Source organism: Podarcis melisellensis (genome assembly GCF_964234715.1).
Source record: "Podarcis melisellensis genome assembly, chromosome: 8".
Taxonomy (NCBI): Eukaryota; Metazoa; Chordata; class Lepidosauria; order Squamata; family Lacertidae; genus Podarcis; species Podarcis melisellensis.
Window position 1 is genome coordinate 83011925 of NC_138540.1, and position 24551 is coordinate 83036475.

The following is a 24551-nucleotide window of genomic DNA, read 5'->3' on the forward strand; positions in this document are numbered from 1 at the left end:
GGAGAAAATGCCCCTGGGTCAGGAGAAGGACTTCTGTCCCGGATCCCGAAGAGGCTGGGAAGAGAGGCCAGCTGCATGGGCTGTCAAACAGCAGCCCCGCTGGACTTGCCCATATTCAGCTGCTGTGTTCTTTCGCCTCTCCCCTCCTTCCCCAACTCTTTCTGTTTCAAGCTCTTCTGGGAAAGGACTCTTCCCTCCATTCGCACTGCCGGGCCCATTGTCATGCATGCAGCGATGGTGCTATTAAAATGAGAATGCATGACAAAAATAAGAATGCAGGGTGGAACTGCAAAATGCAACGATTTAAGAGCAGGGAGTCGGCCACCAGCAGGCAAAACTGGGCCAGCCAAGGGCAGTTTTCTCCAGCTCCCGATCGCCTGACCCACATTCAGGCAAAGTACAGGCGAAAGTTTCCCCGTCGCAAGGAAGAAATAAACATTTTCAAGCTGTCAAACGCGTCTCCCCCTGACGTGCCCGTTTGTTTGGAAGATTCGCGAAGGGCTTAATGAAAGAGATCGCTAATGGTGTGCAAAAGGAGCTGTAGACAAAACAGGAGCTAAAATCTGCAAGACCATTCAAAAAACAAATTTATGTACAGTGGTGCCCCGCAAGACGAATGCCTCACAAGACGAAAAACCCGCAAGACAAAAGGGTTTTTCGGTTTTTGCGTCGCTTCGCTAGACGATTTTCCCTATGGGCTTGCTTCGCAAGACGAAAGCCCATAGGGAAATCTCCGGGGACCTCTTTTAAATGCTGGCGGTGGGGAGCAAAGCCTTTCCCCCCACCCCTCCGGACTTCAGAAGAGGTCCAGGAAGGCCGGCGGGGGCGAAAGGCTTTGCTCCCCACCGCCAGCATTTTAAAAGCGGTCCGGGATAGCAGGGAAGCGCTTCCCGCTATCCCGGACGGCTTTTGAAGGCAGGCGGGGGGGGAGCAAAGACTTTTGCCCCCCGCCAGCCTAACTGGGGGCCCCCGCCTGAAGGCGGGCGGGGGGCAAAAGTCTTTGTGCCCCCTGCCTGCCTAACCGGGGGCTTTTAAATCGCCCCGGGACTGTCCGGGGTAATTTAAAAGCCCCCGGACCTCTTCTGAAGGCTGGCGGGGGGCAAAAGTCTTTGCTCCCCCCTGCCTGCCTTCCCGGGAGAGCGGAAAACGCAGCGCTGCCTTCCCGCTCTCCCGGGAAGGCAGGCAGGGGGAAGCAAAGACTTTTGCCCCCCGCCGGCCTTCAGAAGAGGTCGGGGGACAGACTGTCCCCGGACCTGGTCTGAAGGCGGTTTCCATAGGAACGCATTAATTGATTTTTAATGCATTCCTATGGGAAACCGTGCTTCGCAAGACGAAAAACTCGCAAGACGAAAAGACTTGCGGAACGAATTAATTTCGTCTTGCGAGGCACCACTGTACATGCATTGCAGGGGTTTGGACTTGATGACCCTTTAGGTCCCCTTCAAAATCTATAATTCTATGAAACTATTGTGATTGAAGCACAGATAAAAATCAGAAAACCTTTGAACGTAAGGATAGGCAACTAAATGATGCCCCTGGGTGGGCTCTTAGAACGTGTCTCTCTTTTTTGATTCTGTGCACGAGACACCCATTCTGTATACGGATCGGAGACAGGAATTTTTGCTTCCATCAGGGGCTACATTCCCTTGGGTGTCATCTGTCAGGGCTGCTGCTCAGGAAAGTCTCTCTGCCTACATTTGCACCACAAATGTTAAAGCACTGTGATTCCACTCTAAACAGCCACAGCTCCCCCCCCCAAAAGACTTATGGGACCTGTACAGCGGTACCTTGGTTCTCAAACTTAATCCGTTCCAGAAGTCCGTTCCAAAACCAAAGCGTTCCAAAACCAAGGAGCGCTTTCCCATAGAAAGTAATGCAAAATGGATTAATCTGTTCCAGACTTTAAAAAACAACCCCCAAAACAGCAATTTAACATGGATTTTACTATTTAACGAGACCACTGATCCATAAAACGGAAGCAATAAACAATGTACTGCAGTCACACAACCAACCAATCAGTAGCTGAACTGGGTTCCACACAGTCACAAACACAAAAAGAAGAACCACAAAAACGCAAAATAAATTGCAAAAACAGACAGACCTCAGTGTACACTCAAAACGGAGCACATTTGGCTTCTGAAAAAGGTTCACAAACCGGAACACTCACTTCCGGGTTTGCAGTGTTTCGGTTCCAAGTTGTTTGAGTACCAAGGCGTTTGAGAACCAAGGTACCACTGTAGTTAATTAAGGGTGCTGAGACGTGTTGGGAAACACACCCACCCCATTCCCCTCTCCCAGAGCTACAATTCCCAGAGCGGTTGAATCCCTCTTCCCTCTGGGAACTGCAGCTCCTAATAACTCTTGGCACCCTTTGCAAACTACAGCTCCTTTTAGGCAGGGCGTTAACTGTTAACCTTGAACTAAACCCAGAAACTGAACTGGCAACAAGGCAGCAGGTCAAGGACTGGCCTAATGTGATGTGACCTGCTTGCTCCAAACAAAATTTCCTGCAGGCTGCATTCTGGATAAATCGGAATGAATTTCCTGGCTGGTGCCTTCAAGGCCAGCCTCGTGTTTGGTGATGCTCCACAACTCTGTCACCTAGACGGGGCAAACTTTAATTCGGAGCCTGATCTCTCGCAAGGGACAAGGAAGGAGCTCATAGCTGCCAACCTTCCCCTTTTTTGCGGGAAATTCCCTTATTCCAGCACCGTTTCCCACTGCAATCCCGGATTGTCAGATATCCCGTAGACTGTCCCCTGGACAGGTGTGGCTGCTGATCCCTTATTTTCGAGGCTGCTGATCCCTTATTTTCAAATCTGAAAGTTGACAGCTATGAGGGAACTTCCAAACCCTCTTTTTATTTATTTTGCAAAACCCACATACCTCCGGATCGTAGCAAGACCTCCAGGGGTTTACAAGAAATATTAAAGCAGAACTTCCAAACCGTCCTGGTTCCCTTCTCTGAACTCTGCAGAGCACTGCAAACACTCAAGGCCCCATAAAATAACCCTAAGCAAATTCAGTTTTATGCTTGCTGTCCCCTACACCACTTCCTTCCTCCCATTTCTTCCACACTGGGTGACTGGGGGCGGGGGGGGGGGAGAACTGAAAAATCAGGCTCCATTTTCCTTGTCAAATTAGGGCCAATTTAAACAATTGGTCTCCCTCCAGATGTTTTAATAAACCGCTGATTGATTAATCAACATGACCTTAATATTTTTCCCTGGCTAAGCCCCGGGAAGATCTTTGCTGGCGGCATTAAAAACTGCTGCTAATTGCGCTAATGCGATTGATTAGGAAATTGGCCCCGGGTCAAAGATGGTAATTAGTACAGGGGAAATCGCTGGCCAACAGCCTCTTTTGCGGATGGGGGTTGGGGGGGGGGGAAGGAGAGAGAGAATAATTTGCCCATCAGGCAAGGTGCTGCAAGTCAGGATTCCTGGGTTCTGCCCAGAGGCGACATTTGCAAGTGGTTAAGAGTTTTACGGGTTGTTATTTGAGGACGGGTGAAATTCAGGCTTCCGGGACCTGCGTTCTTTTTCTTCTTCTAAAACTCCAAGGTCCACTCAGAACCAGCACAATTATAAAATTCAAGGCGTGTCTGCACCATAGATTTTAAGTACAGTGGTACCTCGGGTTACATACGCTTCAGGTTACATACACTTCAGGTTACATACGCTTCAGCTTACAGACTCCGCTAACCCAGAAATAGTGCTTCCGGTTAAGAACTTTGCTTCAGGATGAGAACAGAAATCGTGCTCCGGCGGCGCGGCAGCAGCAGGAGGCCCCATTAGCTAAAGTGGTGCTTCAGGTTAAGAACAGTTTCAGGTTAAGAACGAACCTCCGGAACAAATTAAGTACTTAACCTGAGGTAACACTGTACTGTTCTACCAAGGCTGCCTGCAAAGAATTCTGGGAACTGTAGTTTCTTAATGGTGCTGTGAGGAGACCCCACCACCACCATTCCCCTCCCAGAGCTAAAATTCCCAGAATTCCCTGGGAGGAAGGATCGATTGTTAAATCATTCTGGGAATTGCAGTGCTGTGAGAGGACCAGCGGGTCTGCTAGCAACTCTCAGCACCCTTTGCAAACTACAGCTCCCAGGCCGCTCTGGGGGGAATCCATGACTGTTTAATGTGGAATCATAGCGTGTTAAATGTATGGCGTGGCTGCAAATTGTTAGGTAACTTAACAGTTCTGGCATTTTCACGCCCAGGTTAAGGTGCTCGGGCAGATTTTCTACCTCAAGTGTCAAAGTAATTCAGCCAGTATTTTTCGCTTCATAAGATGCACCTTTTTCCTCCTAAAAAGTAAGGGGAAATGTCTGTGCGTCCTATGGAGCGAATGTGTGGTCGATCGCTGGCTCCTTTGCCCCAGCCTCCATTGTTGAATGCTCTGCAGACGGAGGCAGTTTGTTTCCCCAGTGACATGTGACTGGCTGATTAGATTATCTGTCTGGAAACTGTAGAAATGGCTCCCTTTCCTTTCCTAAAGAAGCAGCAGAACTGTGAGTTGAACCCCATAAAAACAAGATTTTTTCCCCTTTACAAAAGAAGCTGCACAACTGTGAGCTGATTCCCCCCAAAACAGGCTTTCCCCCCTTTCCTCCTCTAAAAACTAGGTGCGTCTTATGGTCAGGTGTGTCTTATGGAGCGAAAAATACATCAATTTGCAATTTGAGTAGGAGAAGCAGAAAATGGGGCGGACCGTTTTCTGCATACCCACCAAAACTGGGATGCACATCTTCCTGTGAGACCTCAGTGCGAAATCACTGCACCCTAAATGGCAGCCATGCTCTCGCATGAGAAAACGGGATGTCCTGTTTTTTCCTGGGACGCTTGCGGGGTATGTTTTCTGCTCCACTTAGGCAGCAAAATGTGAAGTACAAAATAATGGGGGGGCGGACCAAGCACAAAATGGCTGACTCAGGGAGCAGGAATCAAACCCATTACCCTTCCTCCCTGGCCCCTCATAAGTCTAAAACACTTGGCTGTCCTGTAGCCAGGATGGATCTTCACCCAAGTGACTAAGATCAGAGATCCTTGCAGAAAATTAGAAAACCTGCCCGCAGAGCTGCATCGAAGAACCAATTAATATTTATGTTTTGCAGGTGAGAAAGAAAGGGGCTGCAAGATTCAGTTTTATGAAATGGGAAAGTTCTGCAAACACTGGTAAGCATGAAGTCCAATTTTACAGGTGGGGAACACCGAGGCTCAGAGGGACACAATCCTCTCAGGGACAGGGGCAAACAGGACATTTGCACTTTCCTGAAACCCTGGAGAGTTGCTGCAGAGAATACTGAGCTAGAGGTCTAACTCTGTATAGGGCACCTTGTTATGTTCCTATGATATTGTAGCAGCTGGCAGTACCTTGGACAATGGAAGATGCATTTTTTGTTAACCTAAGAGGGATCAGTCTAACATCTGCCAGACAGGTCAGTGCAAGAAGTTAAAGAAACAGAGATGATTTGGGGATCTGGAGGTCCCAAACTTTACCAGTCTTAACTCCTCTTTTGCAAGCTGAGTTGCACCCAAAGTTCCAGAAAAAAGGAACCTGTACCAGTTATGTTAGAATTACAGAACCGTACTGTTGGAAGGGACCTAAGGGTCATCTAGTCCAACCCCCTGAAATGCAATGTTGGGCTCTAACTCCCAGCCGCTCTGGCTGGCGCTGGTGGGAGTTCTAGTCCAGCAACATCTCTGGGGCGGGACACAGGTTCCCCAGGCAAGGCGTGAAGGCAACAGCTCTCCCCTCTGAATCCAACACCTGATATTCAGAGATATGCTATTCCCAAGGCTGGAGGCTCCATGGTGCTATCTCAGAGTGGCCAATAGACTTTCCCTCTTAAAAGAAATGGCCTAAATCTTTAAAAAGGACATCTAAGGTAGCAGTCCTTTCCCTCTTAAAAGAATTAGCCTAAACCTATAATTATTATTATTATTATTATTATTATTATTATTATTATTATTATTATTATTATTATTATATATACCCCGCCCATCCGGCTGGGCTTCCCCAGCCACTCTGGGCGGCTTCCCAAAAAAATATTAAAATACTGTACTACATCAAACATTAAAAGCCTCCCTAAACAGGGCCGCCCTCAGATGTCTTCTAAAAGTCTGGTAGTTGTTGTTCTCTTTGACATCTGGTGGGAGGGCATTCCACAGGGAGGGCGCCACTACCGAGAAGGCCCTCTGCCTGGTTCCCTGTAGCTTTGCTTCTCGCAGTGAGGGAACCGCCAGAAGGCCCTCGGCGCTGGATCTCAGTGTCCGGGTAGAACGATGGGGGTGGAGAGCTCCTTCAGATATACTGGACCGAGGCCGTTTAGGGCTTTAAAGGTCAGCACCAACCCTTTGAATTGTGCTCGGAAACGTATTGGCATGTAAGGTAGCAGGCATCACCCACATCTTGAAGCAGTGAGTTCCACAAGTTAATTGTGCATTGTTGTGTGACCAATATTTCCTTCTGCCCACCCTGAACCGGCTGCCCGTCAGTTTCATTGGATGAAAGCTGCCACTCCCAGCTACTAGTATTACCCTCTCCACAGTTCAGGCCCAAACATCAATTTCCACACTGCTTTCCCCATACCATGCCACTAGTCCTCATTGTAAAAAGCTAACTCACACAGCACACTCTGCCCATAAATTAAGCACTCGGGCATCCTAATTCTCTGTTCTGACCCTGCTTTGACCCTCCAACACCACTCTCTATTTTTAAACCCTTTTCCAGGACACAGCTGCAGCAGAACAATAGGGGGAAAGCCCTTCCATAGTTTCATAAAGTTCTCGGCGCTCATTTTTCCTAGCTGATCATTAACAGAATTCACTCTGCAGAGATTTTGGCTCCTCTTGCAAACAGGGTGCCTAAGGGTGGGGTGCAGAGTTCAGCTCAACAGCAAAATGCCCCTTTCTCAGTGCTGGAATTTGCTTTTTGAGGGGGGGGAGAGGCAAAGGGGGTGCAGGAAGAGGGGGAGAAACAGACAGCACCTCGCCCAGCCTCTCCAAACAATAGGCAGATGTTTATCCCTATTTCATGGAACACTCGTTATTTGGCTGATAATTACCCCGCGGGTAATGATAGTAATCAGAAATTGCTGCAAGCCTGTATTCTTCCAAGGCAGTTAATTTATTTAATTACACACTTTGAAGCTGCATTATTTAAATGGTGATTTATTGCATGGCTAATCAATGCTATTTTATCTGGGCAAGCGCCTTTGTGCGGTGCGTGCGTGAGCGCATGGGTGTGTTGGAATGAAACGGCGCCCTGGCCTTTTCTGCGAGGAATTAGGGATATGGGGAGAGGAGGAGGACGAGGAGGAGGAAATGGACAGGCTCTGGGGGGAGACGAGATTTAACTGTGTCATGCAAAAGGGGCGCCAAGAAGGACGTCGGTCTTGCGAGAGACCGGCAGGAGGGGACGAACTGCAACTCAGCCGCAGAGCATGCAGAGGTCCCCAGCTTCAATTTCCAGGTAAAGGGATCTCAGGTAGCAGGTGATGGAAAAGACCTTCCTCTAACCAGCGGTCCCAGAGAGTCACTGCCAGCCAAAGTAGACTGTACTATAGGGTTGCCATATTCCAAACAGTGAAAATCTGGACCCAAAAGTTGTTGAGGGCTGACAGCATTGAGATAAATTCAGCAGTGCAAACAAGTTTTGATGGATGCAATAATGGAATACTGAATGGTATAGTTTTTTTTGTAAAATGTGCAGGGATTTATGATTTGTAAAATGAACCGTGGAAAGAGAAGAAAGGGAGTCACTGATATCTTATGGATGTAAAATAATATTTTAAATTGTAAAACAAAACTTAATAAAACAATTATACACACACACACACTGCTTTTTTTTCCTGAGGGGGACACATACCCCTAAACATTTTGTGAATCTAAGTTGGGCCTCACTGAGGGGGAGTATTTCAATATGGGTAGGAAAATGAGAGTACCCTTAAACTTTTTTTTAGGAAAAAAACCATGTGTATATGTGTGTGTGTGTGTGTGTGTGTGTGTGTGTTTACACACATATACAAACACACAAGTTGTTGAGCTTTGTTGTTGTTTTGCCAAAGTTGTTGCTGAAGCTTTAAGCAATTTTTAAGGAGATTCGCCAAAATCTACACTTACGGCATGGGTTGCCATAAACTCAGATTTCCCCTGACGTTTCAGCGAATTCCACCCGGGACGCTGTTTATGAGGGCCAAAACCCAGCTATGTCTGAGAAATTCTGGACGTATGGTAGCCCTCAATGCCTTTGCCCTGGTAGGGGACAACTTCTTAGGATCTAAACAAGGGGGAGTCCTTAACCTTTGGCTCCAGCTTCCTTCCAGAGGCAGCGATGATCATTGCCACTCTTACAGCTAAAAAAACAAACCAAGTCGCCGTCCCTCATGGCCCACGGACAATTCCACACGCATCTGCCACCCACCTTTGCCAGGCGGGGAAGGCCCTTCTGCCCGCAGGCTCCAGGGCGGGTCTCCGTGGTTGGCAAAGTCTCGCATCTTGAGGTAACTGATGGTGAGCCGGACGATGGAGGCCTTGTCCAGCTGGCTGGTGATGGCTCCGGGCAGCGGCAACATCTTGGCCAGTTCGTAGAATTCGAAGTTCTCCTTGCCCCGGCGAGAGCGTGCAGCGTTTCGGGACTTCTCCTTGCGCAGGGCCTGGAGGCTGCGGAAAAACCACCATCATTATTACAGAGGGCGTTCGGGTTGCGAACGTGATCCGTGCGCGATGCACGTTCACAACCCGCAGCGGCGCATCTGCACACGCGTGGGTTGCGATTCGGTCCTTCTGCGCAAAGCGCGATTTAGCGCTTCTGCACATGCGTGAAACCCAGAAGTAACCCATTCCAGTACTTCCGGGTTTCGGCAGGTCCATAACCCGAAAAAACGCAACCTGAAGGGTCTGTAACCCGCGGTATGACTGTATTTTTATTTATTAAATTTATCTACCATCCCCTTCACCCGAAGATCACAGGGCGGCTTCTGGTATAAAAACACAAAATACGGATCGTAAGAGCCACAAAAATATTATTATTATTATTAAGACATCTGAAGGCAGCCCTGTTTAGGGAAGTTTTTAATATTTAATGCTATATTGTTTTTAACACTCAATTGGGAGCCGCCCAGAGTGGCTGGGGAAACTCAGCCAGGTGGGCAGGGTTTAAATAATAAATTATTATTAAATTATTATTATAACCACCAGCCTCCTGAACAGGACAGAGATAGGGGCCTGCTCTGACCAAATGCCAACCAACAGGATTGAAAGCCTTTGCCGGCCATTTAACCGCTCACAGAGCAGCAGGACCAGCCGTGAATGGCAGAAAAGGCCGACAAGGTACACTTAAAACTCATAGAATTGTTGCGGAGTCCAACCCACTGGAATGCAGGAATCTCGCTTCTGCAAAAAGCGCAAAAGGGTTTCCATTTGTTTCTCCCAGCCCCCACTTTTCCTCAGAGGTTCCTGTTCAAAATACTAAGAGAAAGATGGTAGTTATATCATATGAAATGTGTCAGAGGAGACACCTGTACCAGGGTGGATAAAAATTAATGTGTTTTTTTAAAAAAAAGGAAAAACTTTTTTTTATTTAAACTGGATTTTTAAAATAAAGTGCTTTTGGAGGGAAAATATTTCTAAAGATAGTTTTCTATTTACGTTACATTATAGTCCAAAGGCTATCCATCAGGAAATAAGGCTTTGTTGTAAGTTTTTCATGTGTGCTAAAACTCAGCCTAAGGTTGTTGTTGTTGTTTTTTAAATTGTTTAACCATGTCAGTTAACAAACATGGATACATATGCTATAATGTTATTGTTTTAGTTAAATAAATTGTTTAAATTGTTATTAAGGAAAAGATTATTTTTCTCCTTCCAATAAAGTACACCAGAAAAGTTGTCCAAATATAAACAGTTAACTTATTAAACCTCACAATAATTTCATAATCATCTGTCAATGTATTTCTAATAGTGTAACCAAATCAGTAATTTTTGATATAACTGTAAAAACTACTCTGAAAATTTATTATTCCAAAAATGAAACCTTCATCTGGTTGTGAATACAGTGGACCTTCGGGGTAGCGTAACTTTAAGGTTGTGAACGCAGCAAACCCGGAAGTATATTCTTTCGAGTTTTGCTGCGTGCATGCGCAGAAGCACTCTGCGCACCTCGCACATGTGTAGAAGCACTCTATTGCCCCGAGCGCATGCACAGAAGTGGCGCCTCTACTTGCAGATTTTTCGGGATACGGACGGACCCCTGGAACAAATTACATTCGTATCCAGAGAGTCCACTGTATTAAGATTATACCAGCAAGAATGAGTCTTTCTGTAAAAAAAAAAGATTTAAATCAAGTCTTACTGACTAGTGATTTAAATCATGATTTAAATCGATTTGATTTAAATCAAATCCAGCCTGACCTGCACTACACATTAAAAGCACTTTGGTGCCTCTTCAAACAAACATGGCTTCCCGCAAAGGATTCTGGGAAGTGTAGCTTGACAAGAGCGCTGAGAGTTGTTAGGGGACACCTATATTCTCCTCAGAGAGCGACAATTCCCAGAGTTCCCTGGGAGGAGGAATGGATTGTAAAACCACTCTGGGAACGTTAGTTCTGTGAGGGGAATAAAGGGTCCCCGGACAACTCTCAGCAAACTACAGCTCCCAGGATTCTTTGGGGGGAGCCAAGCCTGCGCTTTAAATGCATGGCGTAGGTTTGGCCTGTCACACGCACTCAAGCCATGCGTCCATATTCCTCATTGCTCGACATGAGACTGCCGCGTTTGGCTCTTGCCAGACCTTTCTAGGGAGCACCACAAAATGGGACAGAAGGAACTGAGGGCTTGCAGGGTCTGATGGGAGTTGTAGTCCAGGACGCCTGGACGGCAAAGACTGCTTTCTAAGGAGTTCAGGGTGGCTCATGTGGGTGGGTGGGTGTTTGCCCCAGCTAACCCTCCAAGCAGGGCTGTCTTAAGCATATGCGGCGCCGGGTGCAAAATCTGCCTGACGCCCCCCCCCCCAGGTTGCCCAGTCCCAGTAGGACAGAGCCGGCCGGCCACCTCAGCGTCTCGCTGGCTCGGTTGGCCCCGAACTCGCGGCACAGAGCTGCCCGCAACAGAAGAGCCCGCCACAGCGCTCTGACGGGCAGACGGGCTCTTCCCCGGACTCAACTCTCGGGCCCCGGACTCTTGGCCTGGTGCGCCTGAGAGCCCGGCGCCCGGGTGCCCCGCACCCCTAGCACCCATGGGTAAGACAGCCCTGCCTTCAAGCAACCCTGCAAGGTAGTAGTAGTAATAATAATAATAATAATAATTTATTTATACCCAGCCCTTCCCGGTTCAAAAAACAGGGCTCAGGGTGGCTAACAACAATTTAAAACGCTTAATTGATGCGTAGCTGTCAACTTTTCCCTTTTCTTGCGAGGAATCCTATTTGGCATAAGGGAATTTCCCTTTAAAAAAGGAAAACGTTGACAGCTATGAATTGATGCAACAAAAAACAGCATAAAATACCGTATAAAACATGAATAACAATAAATTCAGAATTCAAAAATCAATTTGGGGGGAAAATCCATCCAATAAACATTAGGTGATCACCAGGGCTAGCTGGCTAAATTAGTCCAGGTAGGCTCGGGTTACAAGAGGGAGCAGCTTCATGACCGAGCAAAGACTTGAACTCAAGATCTCCGCAATCCATGCCACAGCGGCTATGAAATATTACGCCCAGTAGCCCCAAGAAGGGAGGCAGTAAATGGAGACCTCTTACCAAGGCACCGGCTGGTTCTTCACTAATAAGCCTTGCAGGAAATCCCATTCCACGCTGACACATTTCACCTCGCTGCCGTACAGGGCTGCCATCTCAACCCCGGAACCATCCGATTTCGGGGCAGCCTCAACGCATCCTCCGATGGCTGGTTTCCGTTAGGGAAGGCCACAACCTTCTGGAAAAAGAGGGAAATTGGGGTTACAATGGGTCCCCTGCTCTTGCCTTTCTTCTCCCCGGTGTTCAAAATTCCCCAGGCGCCAGGAGAGTTTTGCAACTGGCGCGGGTTCAATGGCGAGATCTCTGGATACCAGGCTGGCGACTGAAATCTCCATCTATCTGTTAAATTTGTATACTGCCCTGTACCTGCAGGTCTCAGGCCCCAGCCTGTATATGAAACATTAAAATCCTCCTTGCCAGAGAATTATAAGTCACACCGCTGGTAGGCTGTACACTTGATCTGCTGCTCAGCAAAGTTTTGTTGGGGTTTTTTTTTTTGTTATCGAAGCCTCCCTCAAAGAACATGTTGAGCAACTAAATCTAAGCACAAGGAAAAGCCAACACCAAGTTCAGCATCTCTGGAGTATGCAGATCTTTTTACTTCCTCCTGTGAACGCCGTTTTCACACTGCAATCACTTGGAGCCAAAACTGTATACAATGCTGTGTATATTCTCTCTCACACACACACACACTCACACACACACCAGCCCAAAAGAGAAGAATTGAGTGCCCAGCGCAAGATCCAGAATCTTTTCAAAATCAGTGCCAAAAAACAGCACTCAGGTTTCTAGTCCTCATGCCCTTAAACATTAAATTTGATCTGTAAGTCTCAATCAGCAGACTAATCAACAAAAGCTTCTGTCCAGAGGTAAGGAATCTTTTAGATACTGCTGGACAACAACTCCAGGGGGCTGGACTAGATGACCCCTAGGGGACCCTTCCGACTCTATAATTCTACGATCTCATGGTCCCTGAGTGTTGGCCACGCAGACTGATGGGAGTTGGAGTCCAACCGCCTTGCAGGCCCCTCGCCCCCCGCTTGAGCCAGTCAAACGGCAAAGTCTGAGAGCGAAGGGCAAACACGAAAACGTTTTTTGCCCTGCTGCATTAACAGTCATCCAGAATTGGAAAGAAAAATATTTCCCGACAGTGACTGGCAGCACGTTTACTCCAATTATCATTAAAAAAAGTGCCTCGTGCCATGATTCCAGAAATGGGGGGATTGGTTTCAATATTTCTCCTCCTGCGATGAGGCTACATTTTAATATTTTAATGTTTCAATATTTTAATGTTGTGTTTTAATTTTGTTTTTAAGTTGTATTCATTCAACTTGTTTTTATTATTGCTTGGAAGCCGCTCTGAGCCTGGCCTTGGCTGGGGAGGGCGGGGTATAAATTATTATTATTATTATTATTATTATTATTATTATTATTATTATTTCAGCAGCGCACGCACCGGCTAGTGAACTGAAATGTCGGGATTTTTTCTACACATTTCAGAACCTGCCCTGTGACAATGGGGTGCACTTACTTCTCTGGCACCCCCCAACATTGCACCTGCCATACGTGGCTTCATATATCCCAGCCCTTCTCAGAACAGCGTGGATTGCGGCGGAAACTGCTGTGATTTGTTTGCAAAAACGCTTTGCAGAGGAAAAACCGCCTCATCTGACTTGGCTCTGCATGGCAACAGCCTCTGGGTTCCACGATGGGCTTTCCCCCAGCTCCTTGGGGTGGCTACAGGTGAACACCCGCTGCTGCCTTTGTCCAAACTGCCGGGCCACATTCTTGGAAGGGACACCAAAGGTCATCTGGCCCAACCCCCATGCAATGTGCTTATTTTCCAGCAGGAAATAGCTATGAGCCACTTCAGGCTGCAAATCAATCAACCAAACTTGGGAAACAAATTTTAATTCCAGATTGGGGAACCGCTTTTCACCCAAGGGCCCTATTCCTCTCCCCATGGGCCACATGGAAACAAAAGTGGGTGGGGCCATGAATTTGGTTTTTAACCCTTACACGGTAGGCTAGTTTCTACAGACACTCGCACTTGCCTCTCTGGCTTCCATCGAGACTAGAGCAGAGTTCAAAGACACAGTAAAAGGTAAAGGGACCCCTGACCATGAGGTCCAGTCGTAACCGACTCTGGGGTTGTGGCGCTCATCTCGCTTTACTGGCCGAGGGAGCCGGCGTACAGCTTCCGGGTCATGTGGCCAGCATGACTAAGCCGCTTCTGGCGAACCAGAGCAGCGCACGGAAACGCCATTTACCTTCCCGCCAGAGCGGTACCTATTTATCTACTTGCACTTTGAGGTGCTTTCAAACTGCTAGGTTGGCAGGAGCAGGGACTGAGCAATGGGACCTCACCCCATCGAGGGGATTCGAACCGCCGACCTTCTGATCGGCAAGTCCTAGGCTCTGTGGTTTAACCCACAGCGCCACCCGCGTCCCCAAAGACACAGTACAGCCAGGCAAAAACAGTTGGGGTGCGAAACAGGGCCAGTGAAAGGGTGGGTCCTAGGGAAGGTTCCAAGGGCCACATAGAGAAGCCTGGAGGGCCACGCTGTTCAAGGTTCCCTAATCCTGTTTCACAGAATCTGATGGTGGATGACAGATTCAACAAATTCATGGAGCAGGGGGTCTGTGGATGGCGATTCGCCACAATGGTCCAGATGGAACCTACCGATTCAGAAGCAGTCTACCTTAGAATGCCAGTGGCTATGGAATTGCGGGAGGACAACACACTGGACTCCATATAGGTAAGTAAATTTTGATTTATACCCCGCCCTCCCTGGCCAAAGACCGGGCTCAGGGCAGCTAACATCAAATATCAAATACATTAAAACACAATCAAACAATTGATTAAAATACAGCTTAAAAATTAGAACCCGGATAAAATTAAATGACTGCCCACGAATTACAACCATAGGGGTCGGGAACCTCAAGTATTCCTCAGGGCCAGCTATCCATGTTGGTCCCACATGAGCCGATAAAAGGGCCAAAGAGGTAACTTACAGGGGCCCACAGATGGGGGTCAAAGGCCAGGCGGAACAGCTCTGTCTTGCAGGCCCTGCGGAAGGATGTCAAGTCCCGCAGGGCCCTGGTCTCCTGCAATAGAGCGTTCCACCAGGCTGGGGCCAAAGCCAAAAAGGCCCTGGCTCTGGTTGAGGCCAGCCTAACCAAGATATTATTATTTGTGGACCGTAAGGTCCTCCGCGGGGCATACCAGGAGAGGCAGTCCCGTAAGTATGAGGGTCCTAGGCCGTATAGGGCATTAAAGGTTAAAACCAGCACCTGACCCTGTACTCCACCGGGAGCCAGTGCAGCTGGTAAACCACTGGATGAATGTGGTCCCGCGGCGAAGACCCCGTAAGGAGCCTCGCTGTGGCATTCTGCACCTGCTGGAATTTCTGGGACAGCTTCGAGGGCAGCTCTGCGTAGAGCAAGTTACAATAATCAAGCCTGAAGGTGACCGTCACATGGATCACTGTGGCCAGATCAGGGCGAGAAAGGTAAGGGACCAGCTACTTATAACACTGCCCCCCCCCCCGACCCTTCAATCACCATCTGAGGCCCTTCTTCGTGTGCCTCCTCCACATGAGGACCGGAGGGTGACCACAAGAGAACAGGGCCTTTTCTGCAGTGGCTCCCCGTTTGTAGAACGCTCTCACCAGACAGGCTCCCCTGGCGCCTTCATTATATATTTTTAGGTGCCAGGTGAAAACTTTTCTTGGCTGATGAATATCCTACAGTGTTTAAAATGTATCCGTGGGAAGAGGGGGGGTGTTATTGTTTTGTTGTTTTGGTTTAATTGTTTACTTGTGTTTCATCTTGTGTTTTTTATGTGAACCGCCCTGAGACCTTTTGATGAAGCGTGGTATATAAATTTTAATAATAATAATAATAACAACAACAACAACAACAACAACAGGCCTTTTGTTTGATTGTGGTCCCTTCTAGCCAGTGTTAGAAACTGGGATAGAAAAACTAGGAGCCAAATGGCTTCTGGGACCTGGGTTGTAAAGCGAGATGAGCGCCACAACCCCAGAGTCGTCCGCAACTGGACCTAATGGTCAGGGGTCCCTTTACCTTTAGAGTCCCCATTAGCTGGATCAGGCCAAAGGAGACCCCCCCCAGTGTAGCACCCTCTTCTCGCCTGGCCACCCCAAAAGTGCACAAGCAGGGCATGAGATGCGCTAGCCCTCAGCTGAAGCTGGAGAAGCAGCGAATTTAATCCTGCCCTAGTCGTGCCTTGAATTTTGGATTCGCTATTTTGCTCCTTGCTGGGAAACAGCTCAGAGAGAGTTATACTGCTGAGCTGCCTTTACAGTCAATTTTTTGAAAGTATACATATTTACACTCACATTAATTTAGGGAAAGAGACATATAGAAAAGTCGTATGACACCGGGGGGGGGGGCGGGGGAGGAGAGAGAAATCTGCCTTTTGGGATGCAGAAAAGAGGCCCTGAAATAGCTCTCCATTTGAAAACAAGTTTGTATTACTAGGGTGGGAGGAAACGGCGCAGAGGGAAGAATGGAAAACTGCAGGGCTGACAAACTCTCCGAGCAGCAAGAAGCTGAGCTCGAGAGAAGAATCTTGCTAAAAAGCCACTAATTGCAAAAAAAAAATTATTAGCATAAGCTATGACACAAATTTAGCTCAATTATCGCTGACTCCCTTTGCTGGAGTTATAATTAAAAATCCACAGAGCTGGCAGTAAAAACCCAGAGAGAAGGAGACCTTCCTAAAAATAAAATATAAATAAATCGAGCACATCGCCATATTCTTTGGAGACAATAAAACAAAGGGGGCAGAAGGGATTTCAGGGTGGGTCCCGGGAGACCCGAGTTCAAATCTATCCTGTGGAGTCAGCCTTGGCTAGCTCTCAAGCTAAGTTGTCCCACTGTAAAAATACATCTAAATATATTAGTGGGTTTCCTCTCCTCCATTGTAGTTTCTGAGCTGTCTTCAAGGGCAGCCCCATGCGGAGCATAGGGCAGTAGCCAAGCCTAGAGTTAACCCGGGCATGGATGATTGACACACAGTCTTCCAGGATATCAGGGGTGAAAAAGCGAAGGATTGCCAAGCACTTTGAATAACAAAAAAGTGGTAGCACCAACATGAGAAGACACCTCTTTTCCCCAGTTTCCCTTGCAAGCTTCTACCTGTATGGCTGGGCAAGAGTGAACAAAACATCCGGGCAGTCCAAAGTAATAATATATCGCAGGGGTCGGGATTCTGCACTCTCCAAATGCTGTTGGACTCCCAATGGCTCCAGCCACCATGCCCAACCATCAGGAATTACAGGAACTGGAGGCTGGCCAAACATTGGAGGGCCACAGGCTCCTGGGCCTCGTACTTTCGGAACTGTACCTCTGGGCATGCACAAAGGGCCTTACCCTCACCGCTTGGCGACTGCCACCTGCCCTGCTCCCCCTTACATATCAGGCAGAGACCTCTGTCCCAGTCGGACAACGAAAGGATCACAGAGACCTCAGCCCAACGTGTATTTCAGAAACGAAATTTTGCTTTTGCATCACTACAGATGCAGTGTTAGACATGAGCCAGGCACATTTTGGGACCGGCGAGGATCAAATTGCGATCTCTGGATGCCAGCTTGGCGACTGACATCTCCATCCGGCTGGCCCCTCCAGCTTTCTTAAGCAGTTAAGCAAAAAGAACTTATTTGTTGCATTTATATTCCATCCATTTCTACAAAGTAGTACCCTATAAGGCTGTGACTGGTCCAAGGTCACCCAGCGAACTTCATGGCTGGGTGGGGGATTTCAACCCTGATCTCCCAGCTCCCAGTCTGACACTACACCACACTGCCTTCCTAGAGTCCTTCTGCTATGGGGCAGCTCTAGAAACCAAGTGCCGTATTTTTCGCTCTATTGGACGCACCGGACCATAGGAGGGGGAGAACAGGAAAAAAAAAATTCTTGTTCTCCCCCTCTAAGTCAAGGTGCATTCTGTGCATTCAAGGTGCGTTCACCCAAAGCCTCCGGAGCCCAGCGGGCGTTCCCGCTGGGCTTTGGAGGCTTTGGGTTCCTTTCGACCTGCTCTTTGGGGCTGGCGGGGGAGGAGCGCTGCTTTCCCCCACCACAAGCCCCAAAGACCAGGTCGGGGAACAGCGGGAAGGCGGTGCTCCGCCTCCCACTGTCCCCCCAGCTTGTGGGGCTGGCGGTGGGGAGAAGCGCTGCTTTCCCCACTGCCAGCCTCCAAACCAGGTCAGGTTTGGAGGTGGCTATCCACAAGCCTGGGGAGCCCAGTGCGCACGGACCCCTCTCGCTCTCCAGGCTTCAGTGAAAGCCTGCTTTCGCTCCATAGGACGCACACATATTTCCCCTTCATTTTTGGAGGGGGAAAAGTGCGTCCTATAGGGCGAAAAATACGGTAGGTCATTAAATGTGGGGGAAGCGAAGTGTCACTGAGAGAAGGATCTGAAATATTTTCCTGAAAGCTTGAATTTCTTTTATTCTGGATTGTTTTGTTTGATGTTTTAATGTGCTTTAACCCAGTCTGAGATGTTTTCTTTAAAATACAAAGTGGTACAGAAATGAAATGAATAATAATAATAATACTAATAATGATAATAATAATAATAAATTCTATAGTTTTTTTTTTTAAAGTGCCCAGACATTCCGTTTTGGGACCATAACCTAGGTCTAAGGTGCCATTTGGCGGTCAGCTTAAATATTTGAGTTTCTAACACTGCCTGATCCAGCAGGACTCTACTTAAGTGACTGGCCACATTGGTTAAGAATAGAGACTCCAAGACCAGAGGCAGTGTACCATAAGGATTGGCCGGGTGCCCAGCTGTGAGAGTTGTAGTCCAAATAGTCTGCAGGGCGCCAGGTTGCCACGGCCTGGTTTAAACGGACTGCGCATCCCCGTTCTGCTTAAACTCAGCTAACCTCGGGTTCCAAACAAAGGTCCATATAGTCAAAGCTGTGGTTTTCCCAGTAGTGATGTATGGAAGTGAGAGCTGGACCATAAAGAAGGCTGATCGCCGAAGAATTGATGCTTTTGAATTCTGGTGCTGGAGGAGACTCTTGAGAGTCCCATGGACTGCAATAAGATCCAACCTCTCCATTCTGAAGGAAATCAGCCCTGAGTGCTCACTGGAAGGACAGATCCTGAAGCTGAGGCTCCAATATTTTGGCCACCTCATGAGAAGAGAACACTCCCTGGAGAAGACCCTGATGTTGGGAAGATGGAGGGCACAAGGAGAAGGGGACGACAGAGGACGAGATGATTGGACAGCATGAGTTTGACCAAACTGCGGGAGGCAGTGGAAGACAGGAGTGCCTGGCGTGCTCTGGTCCAGGGGGTCATGAAGAGTCGGACACGACTAAACGACAACAACAACCTCGGTTTCAAAGCAACAACCTAACCAAGAAGAGACTCGCAACATCCAAGCCCCTTCGGACTGTGCCAAATAAACTTCTCGCCCTGAGGTGCAATTCGCCAAAGGAGGAGGAGGAAGGCTGCCCAGTTTGGCCCGGCTGTGCAGAACAGTCCATTGGGAAAGCTGAAAATAAGTATAATCTGCAGTGGCTGGGAATTCAAGAAAGCAGGAGCAAAAAGTGATTCTTTTTCAAGCATCAGCATAGAGTCGGCTCTGCCAGGCAGGCTCCGGAGGGGGGGCACACCCCCCGAAGCCTCTCCTTTCTCCTCCTCCCCGCATTCGATGCGTGAGTGCCCACGCATACCGATCCAGAGGCACGCACAACTGCACCAGCACCCTCTCACACATACCAATACAAAACCCACACCTCTCTCGCATATAAAATCGAGATCATCAATAGACGCTGCGCACCGCGCATACCAATGCCCTCGCAGGCCTGCCGGTTAAACACCTTTGCATGTTGAGGATGGCATGGAAAGGACTGGGGCGCCAGGAGACTTTGGAGCAGAAGGCGGGGTGTTTTTTGGGTGGCGGGGAGAGGAGGGAGACCCACTCCATCGAAGACTTGTGCACGCCTGAAACTTTCAGGCCAGGAAGGTGGGGTGTTGTTTTTTTTGGAAAGGTGCATTTGTTTGGTGCGCCAGCGACAGCCAGGACAACAAAAGGGGTGGAAGCGACTAACTAGGATGAGGGAGAAGACCAGGAAAAGGCAGCCTGCAACTGGGGGGAGATCACCCCGCAGAGGGCGCCGAGGAAGAGCAGAAGGGCACACAAATTAGTTTCCAAAGGGGAGTTCAGGTGGGTAGGCAGCTTAAAGATTTTTGGCACGGCAGCGCTTCACTGCACCAAAAAAAAAAACCCTGAGAAGAGATAAAGTAGCCAAAAGAGCTAGGAGGGAAGCTTTCTTTGAAACACCGATATCACATTCCTAGCGGCAAACATTTTAAGCAGCCACAAGACCAGAATTTCCCCAGGTTTATGAGCAACGCCGGGGCTATCGCTAAAGCAAGACAAGATTTTTGGGAGGTGCAGAGAAGCAAAGCACGATTCCTGGGGTGCACATACCCCATCGTCCCTTGCCAAGCCACAGAACGGAGAGTGCAACTTGTGGAACGTGCTCAGTCGGTAGCATCCTTTGCAACACTGAGAGGGATCTAAAAAGCACCCCTCCAAACGCTCACAGCTGATGGGACAATGAAATGTTTGGGGCCAGACTTCCAGAAAGACTGTCCCAAACGCGGCAGAGAAAGTTGGGAGGACTGTTCAAACAACACGGGAAATTAAAGAAAGCCCAAATGGTTTTGAAAACACATGCAAGGCTTGAAAAAGACGTGTGGTATAAAGCCAGGATTTGACGGAAGGAAATAAACAAGCGGGCCCTGCAACAAAAAGTTGCAGCGCAGTGTTGCTGTCCAGCCAGTCATGCCTTCTTCCAAGACACTCCATTGCATCTCTCCTCCCTGTTATTCTTCAGTCTACTCTGCCCCTCCAAATCAGGGGTCAAGTCATGTCGTACCTGCTGCCTGCCAACTCCCTCTTATGCAGGGATCTGGCGGTGTTTTAATTGCATAAAGACTTTCAATCAGAGAGAGAAATTCAGCAGAAAATGAAAGGGAAATAAATGCCCTTTTGCCCAGAAACACGCCCCAAGTGGCAGAGAAGACACCCAGCTGAGAAACGGGGATTAGGAAACGCTGGGTTGCACTCTACCAAAATCATTCACGCCACCATCTCTGACAGCAGCGACAAGGGAGCAAAGCCCCTGGAGGACAAGGATCTCCCATTCATTCCAAAGGAACCATTCATTCCACATAGAGCCCCTCAAAGTATTTGGATGCATTTGGCTTCTTCCTCACTGTGCCCCACAATTCAGATGCAGCTTTCATCTCAGAGAGCTCAGGGATGTGAGGGTCTCCCTTCCCGTGCCCTGAAACCGGAGGGGATTTGAAAGCAGGCTGGGAAGGTTTTGGTGTGGTTTCAGGAAGCCTGCCCAACCTGTTTAATTGGCAGGAAGACGTGTGCCAGCAAAGCATCTCTTCAACCACATCCGGCTCTTAGAAGCTGCCCCACAGACTTGGGTCCACCTAGCTCAGTGCTGCCTACACAGACTGGCAGCTGCTCTCCAGGGTTGCAACTAGAAAAGAGACCTTTCCTGGTCTCACCTGCTGGGGACTGAATTAGAGACCTTCTCCACGCAAGGAAGATGCTCTACCGCTGAGCCTGCCTTCAATCTGGCCCTGAGACAATCTGCGCCGATGCCCCCACCCCAACAAAAACTGGCAGGGGGCTGGGCGGCACAGAGCACACTTTGCCAGAAACGGCAAACCCTTTCCTTTTAAACCTGGCAAGTAAGAAAGGGGGAGATTGATTTTTTTAAAGAATACAAACCATTTCTGCAGTTTTAATCAAAAATTGGGGGGGGGGTGTCAGGTTTGAAGAAAAGTTCTGCTAGCTCCTAAAATAATTTTTACAAGAGAGTTTCCTGCTGGCAGCCCAGACTCGAAGGGAAGTGTAGCACACAAGGCTGGACCATCCGCCATCAAACACACCGCCCATCACTTCTAGAACATCTGGAGGCCTGATGGAAACATGGGGAGGCTTTCCCCTCCTCCCCACCCCACCCTGGGACATGCAAAAGGTCCTGGGTTCATTTCATGGCTGGAAAAGACTCCTGGCTGAGCCACTGCCGGTCAGTGTAGACAACACTGAGTTAAGTGGACCAACAGGCAGCTTGCTACATTCTTGGCCAGAAGTAATACTAGCTGGCCAAAAAGCAGTCCAATATGTGACTGTTTCAGTTAAAGGTGTGGAAGCGTTATAACGAGTCCCTGTGTTATAACGAGTCCCTGAAAATGATAGCAAGGATAAAGGCAACTCTCTGGAGCTTTCTGCTCTGGTTTTAGTTATCCCTGAGCTCTCCGAAGCCCTCAACATCCAGGTTTTGGCAGAAGCTCCAAACAAGACGCCCAAGCTGTATACCTGCATGCAACCGGATTCCGAAACTCTGCAACCCAAACACTTTTCGACACCTGCATTCCTTCCACAAAAGCCCAGCTAAACCTGGAGCACTGTTTCCAAAAACGTCACCTTTGCATCTCAGGAACAAATGCACACACTGGGAGGTCTGAGTTCCCTCGCTTTGCTTCTGCCCTAAGCAAAAAACCCGAAAGCATCCCTTTCCACAGCTGGAAACTCTGTCAGGATAACATCTTCTTCCGTGAGGATCCAACCAACTCAGCCGAGACCCCTGTCCAGCCTTGAGCTTTACAATTCTTGACCCCAGTGCTCAAGACCTGCAAACCTGTTTTCTGCCATCAGCTGCTGGACGGGCAAAGTTGCGGTGAACGGAGGCTGCAACCTCTGAACACGTGCAGAGTGCCTTTCCCCTCCCTGCTCACTACACTCGAGACACCGGCAGCTGAGAGGGGGAGGAAGCAGCCAGCAAAGCTGGGATTGGGGAGTTTCAGCCCCAGCACCTCTTTCACAGAATTGACTAATTCTTGGCTCAGTGCAGAGAAGGTATCATAGAAAACAGTGGCCACGATTCAGAACCTCAAGGGCCAAATTGGGGGCAGGCGATGCACTTCTTGGCTGATTCAGATTTCACCAGGGTGTTTGCCTAGTTGACAGTTCAGCGGTGAGTCGATTTATTTACTTGCTCATGCCCATCTTTTGCTTCTGGTGGAGCAAAAACAAGCAACAATTGTTTCCCCCCCTCCTCCGCACAGGGAAAAAAGCCCTCAAGTTTGGCACAAAGCAAGGCTGGGACCATGCAGCTCCCTCTGGGCCAACACAGAAGTCACCAGACAAGACGCCCACAGTTTGCTCTTTGGCACCCCAGAAAGATAAGGGGAAAGGAACATCCCGGCCCAGAATTTACAGGAAGCAAACTTCTCACTTACCTTTTTCGCTTTGGCTGGATCCTGTAAAAAGCTCCTGTTAAGTCACTCACTGAACCCACCACCCTGGATTAGGGGGTTCAAGCAAGAATTATGGGGGTGGCCTTGTTTCTCCTGAAGTGGGGGGACGACTTACCCCACCCCACCAAGCCTAAATCTTATCGGAAGTTGGACACAGGGAAAGCACCAGATGGAAGAGGAGGGTTAGATGGTGGGGGAAACCCCACACTGGGGGAAATGGAAAGAGGGCCCCACAGAATCGAGGGCAGGGAGCATCTCTGCCAAGGGGCAGAGGGTCCCAGCAAAGCGGCCAGGAAGCACCCTAGCGCCACCATGCAGCTCTGGGAGGAGGCTGGACTCCCAAAGGCTTTGACTCAGACATTCTTGACCCACCTATGGGTACCCACCCAGTGCCTAATGCAAGTCACGTGACCCCAGGAACCTCTCATCAAGCGCCCCCCGTTCAGGGAGACATCCACCCCCACTAGGAACTTTGTGCTCCCTTCCTATATGGGGTTCTCTCTCCCCGCCATTATCTGAGACATCACCGCTGCTCCAGACAATTCAGACGAGCCAGGTCACAGCTCCGTGGTAGCCTCACCACTCCCTCCACCACCACCCCCCATGTAAAAAAGCGGGTGGCCCCACTTTCAGGCAGCCTCCATCGAAACCCCCTCGCTTCCTGCATTGCAGGGGGTTGAGCTAGATGACCCCGTGGGGTCCCGTCCCCTTCTGGATTCCCCACCCAGTCCCAACTTCGCGCCTCCGTCCCACTTTCTTCCCAACCGTCTTTCCGCTCCCCACCCCAAACCCCGTCTAGGGGCTCCCCCAAAAGGCGGCTCCAGCCTTCAGGAAAGCTTTCCTGCGCCACTTCGCCCCCTATCTCCCCCCATCTTCTCACCCTCCCCCCAAAAAACCCACGTTGCTCTACGGGGCCCCCAAAACTTTTTCCCTCTTCGTCCCTGAACTCTCACCCTCGGGGGGATGGGGGGTCCCCCAACCACCTCGCCTCCCGCTCAGGCGCTCTCGGATCCCCTCTCCAATCCGCCCCCCAAACTTTCCCCGACGACCCCACCCCAACGCGCCCGCCGCGCACGTGCTCCGCTCCCGGGGCCGCCGGGGGCTCGTCGGGGCGCGCCGGGCTCCCCGCGCCTCACTCACCGGGCGCGCATGATGGCAGCACAAGCAGAAGAAGCGGCGGCGGTGGCGGCGCCCGCGTCCTCCTTCTCCTCCCCGCGCCCGGGACGCCCCCGCCGGGAGCTGCCCGTCCAGCGCGGCCTCGGGGCGGCCCGGCGGGGAGGCTCCGCCATAGAGCGGGCGATGGAGGGGGCGAGCCGGCCAGGCGCGCACGAGGAAGGCAAGGGAAGGGAGGCGGGCCGGCCGGCCGGCGAAGGCGCGTCCGCCCCGGCGAGCCCCGGCTGCGCTGCGCTCTCGCTGGAGCGGGTGCAGAAGCAGCAGGCGCCGCCGGCGCGGCTGCCTTTCACATGGT

At 49.6% G+C, this 24551-nt stretch overlaps 1 protein-coding gene across 5 annotated transcripts in view; it reads right to left on the reverse strand.

Moving 5' to 3' along the window:
* NPAS1 (neuronal PAS domain protein 1) overlaps nt 1–24337 on the reverse strand; it is a 94701-nt gene extending 70364 nt beyond the window's left edge. Inside the window, exons 1-3 of one of the 5 annotated variants that reach the window (XM_081921981.1) lie at nt 24224–24337; nt 11755–11929; nt 8425–8663 (exon numbers count right to left, since the gene is read on the reverse strand). In XM_081921981.1, coding sequence (XP_081778107.1) covers nt 8425–8663; nt 11755–11846 — 331 coding nt within the window. In that variant the 5' untranslated portion in view covers nt 11847–11929; nt 24224–24337. Of the gene's footprint in view, nt 1–8424; nt 8664–10350; nt 10864–11754; nt 11930–23065; nt 23084–24223 lie in introns of those variants that run through there. The other 4 variants (XM_081921982.1, XM_081921983.1, XM_081921984.1 and 1 more) reach the window with 4 other exon arrangements.
* Nucleotides 24338–24551: the final 214 nt, after the last annotated feature.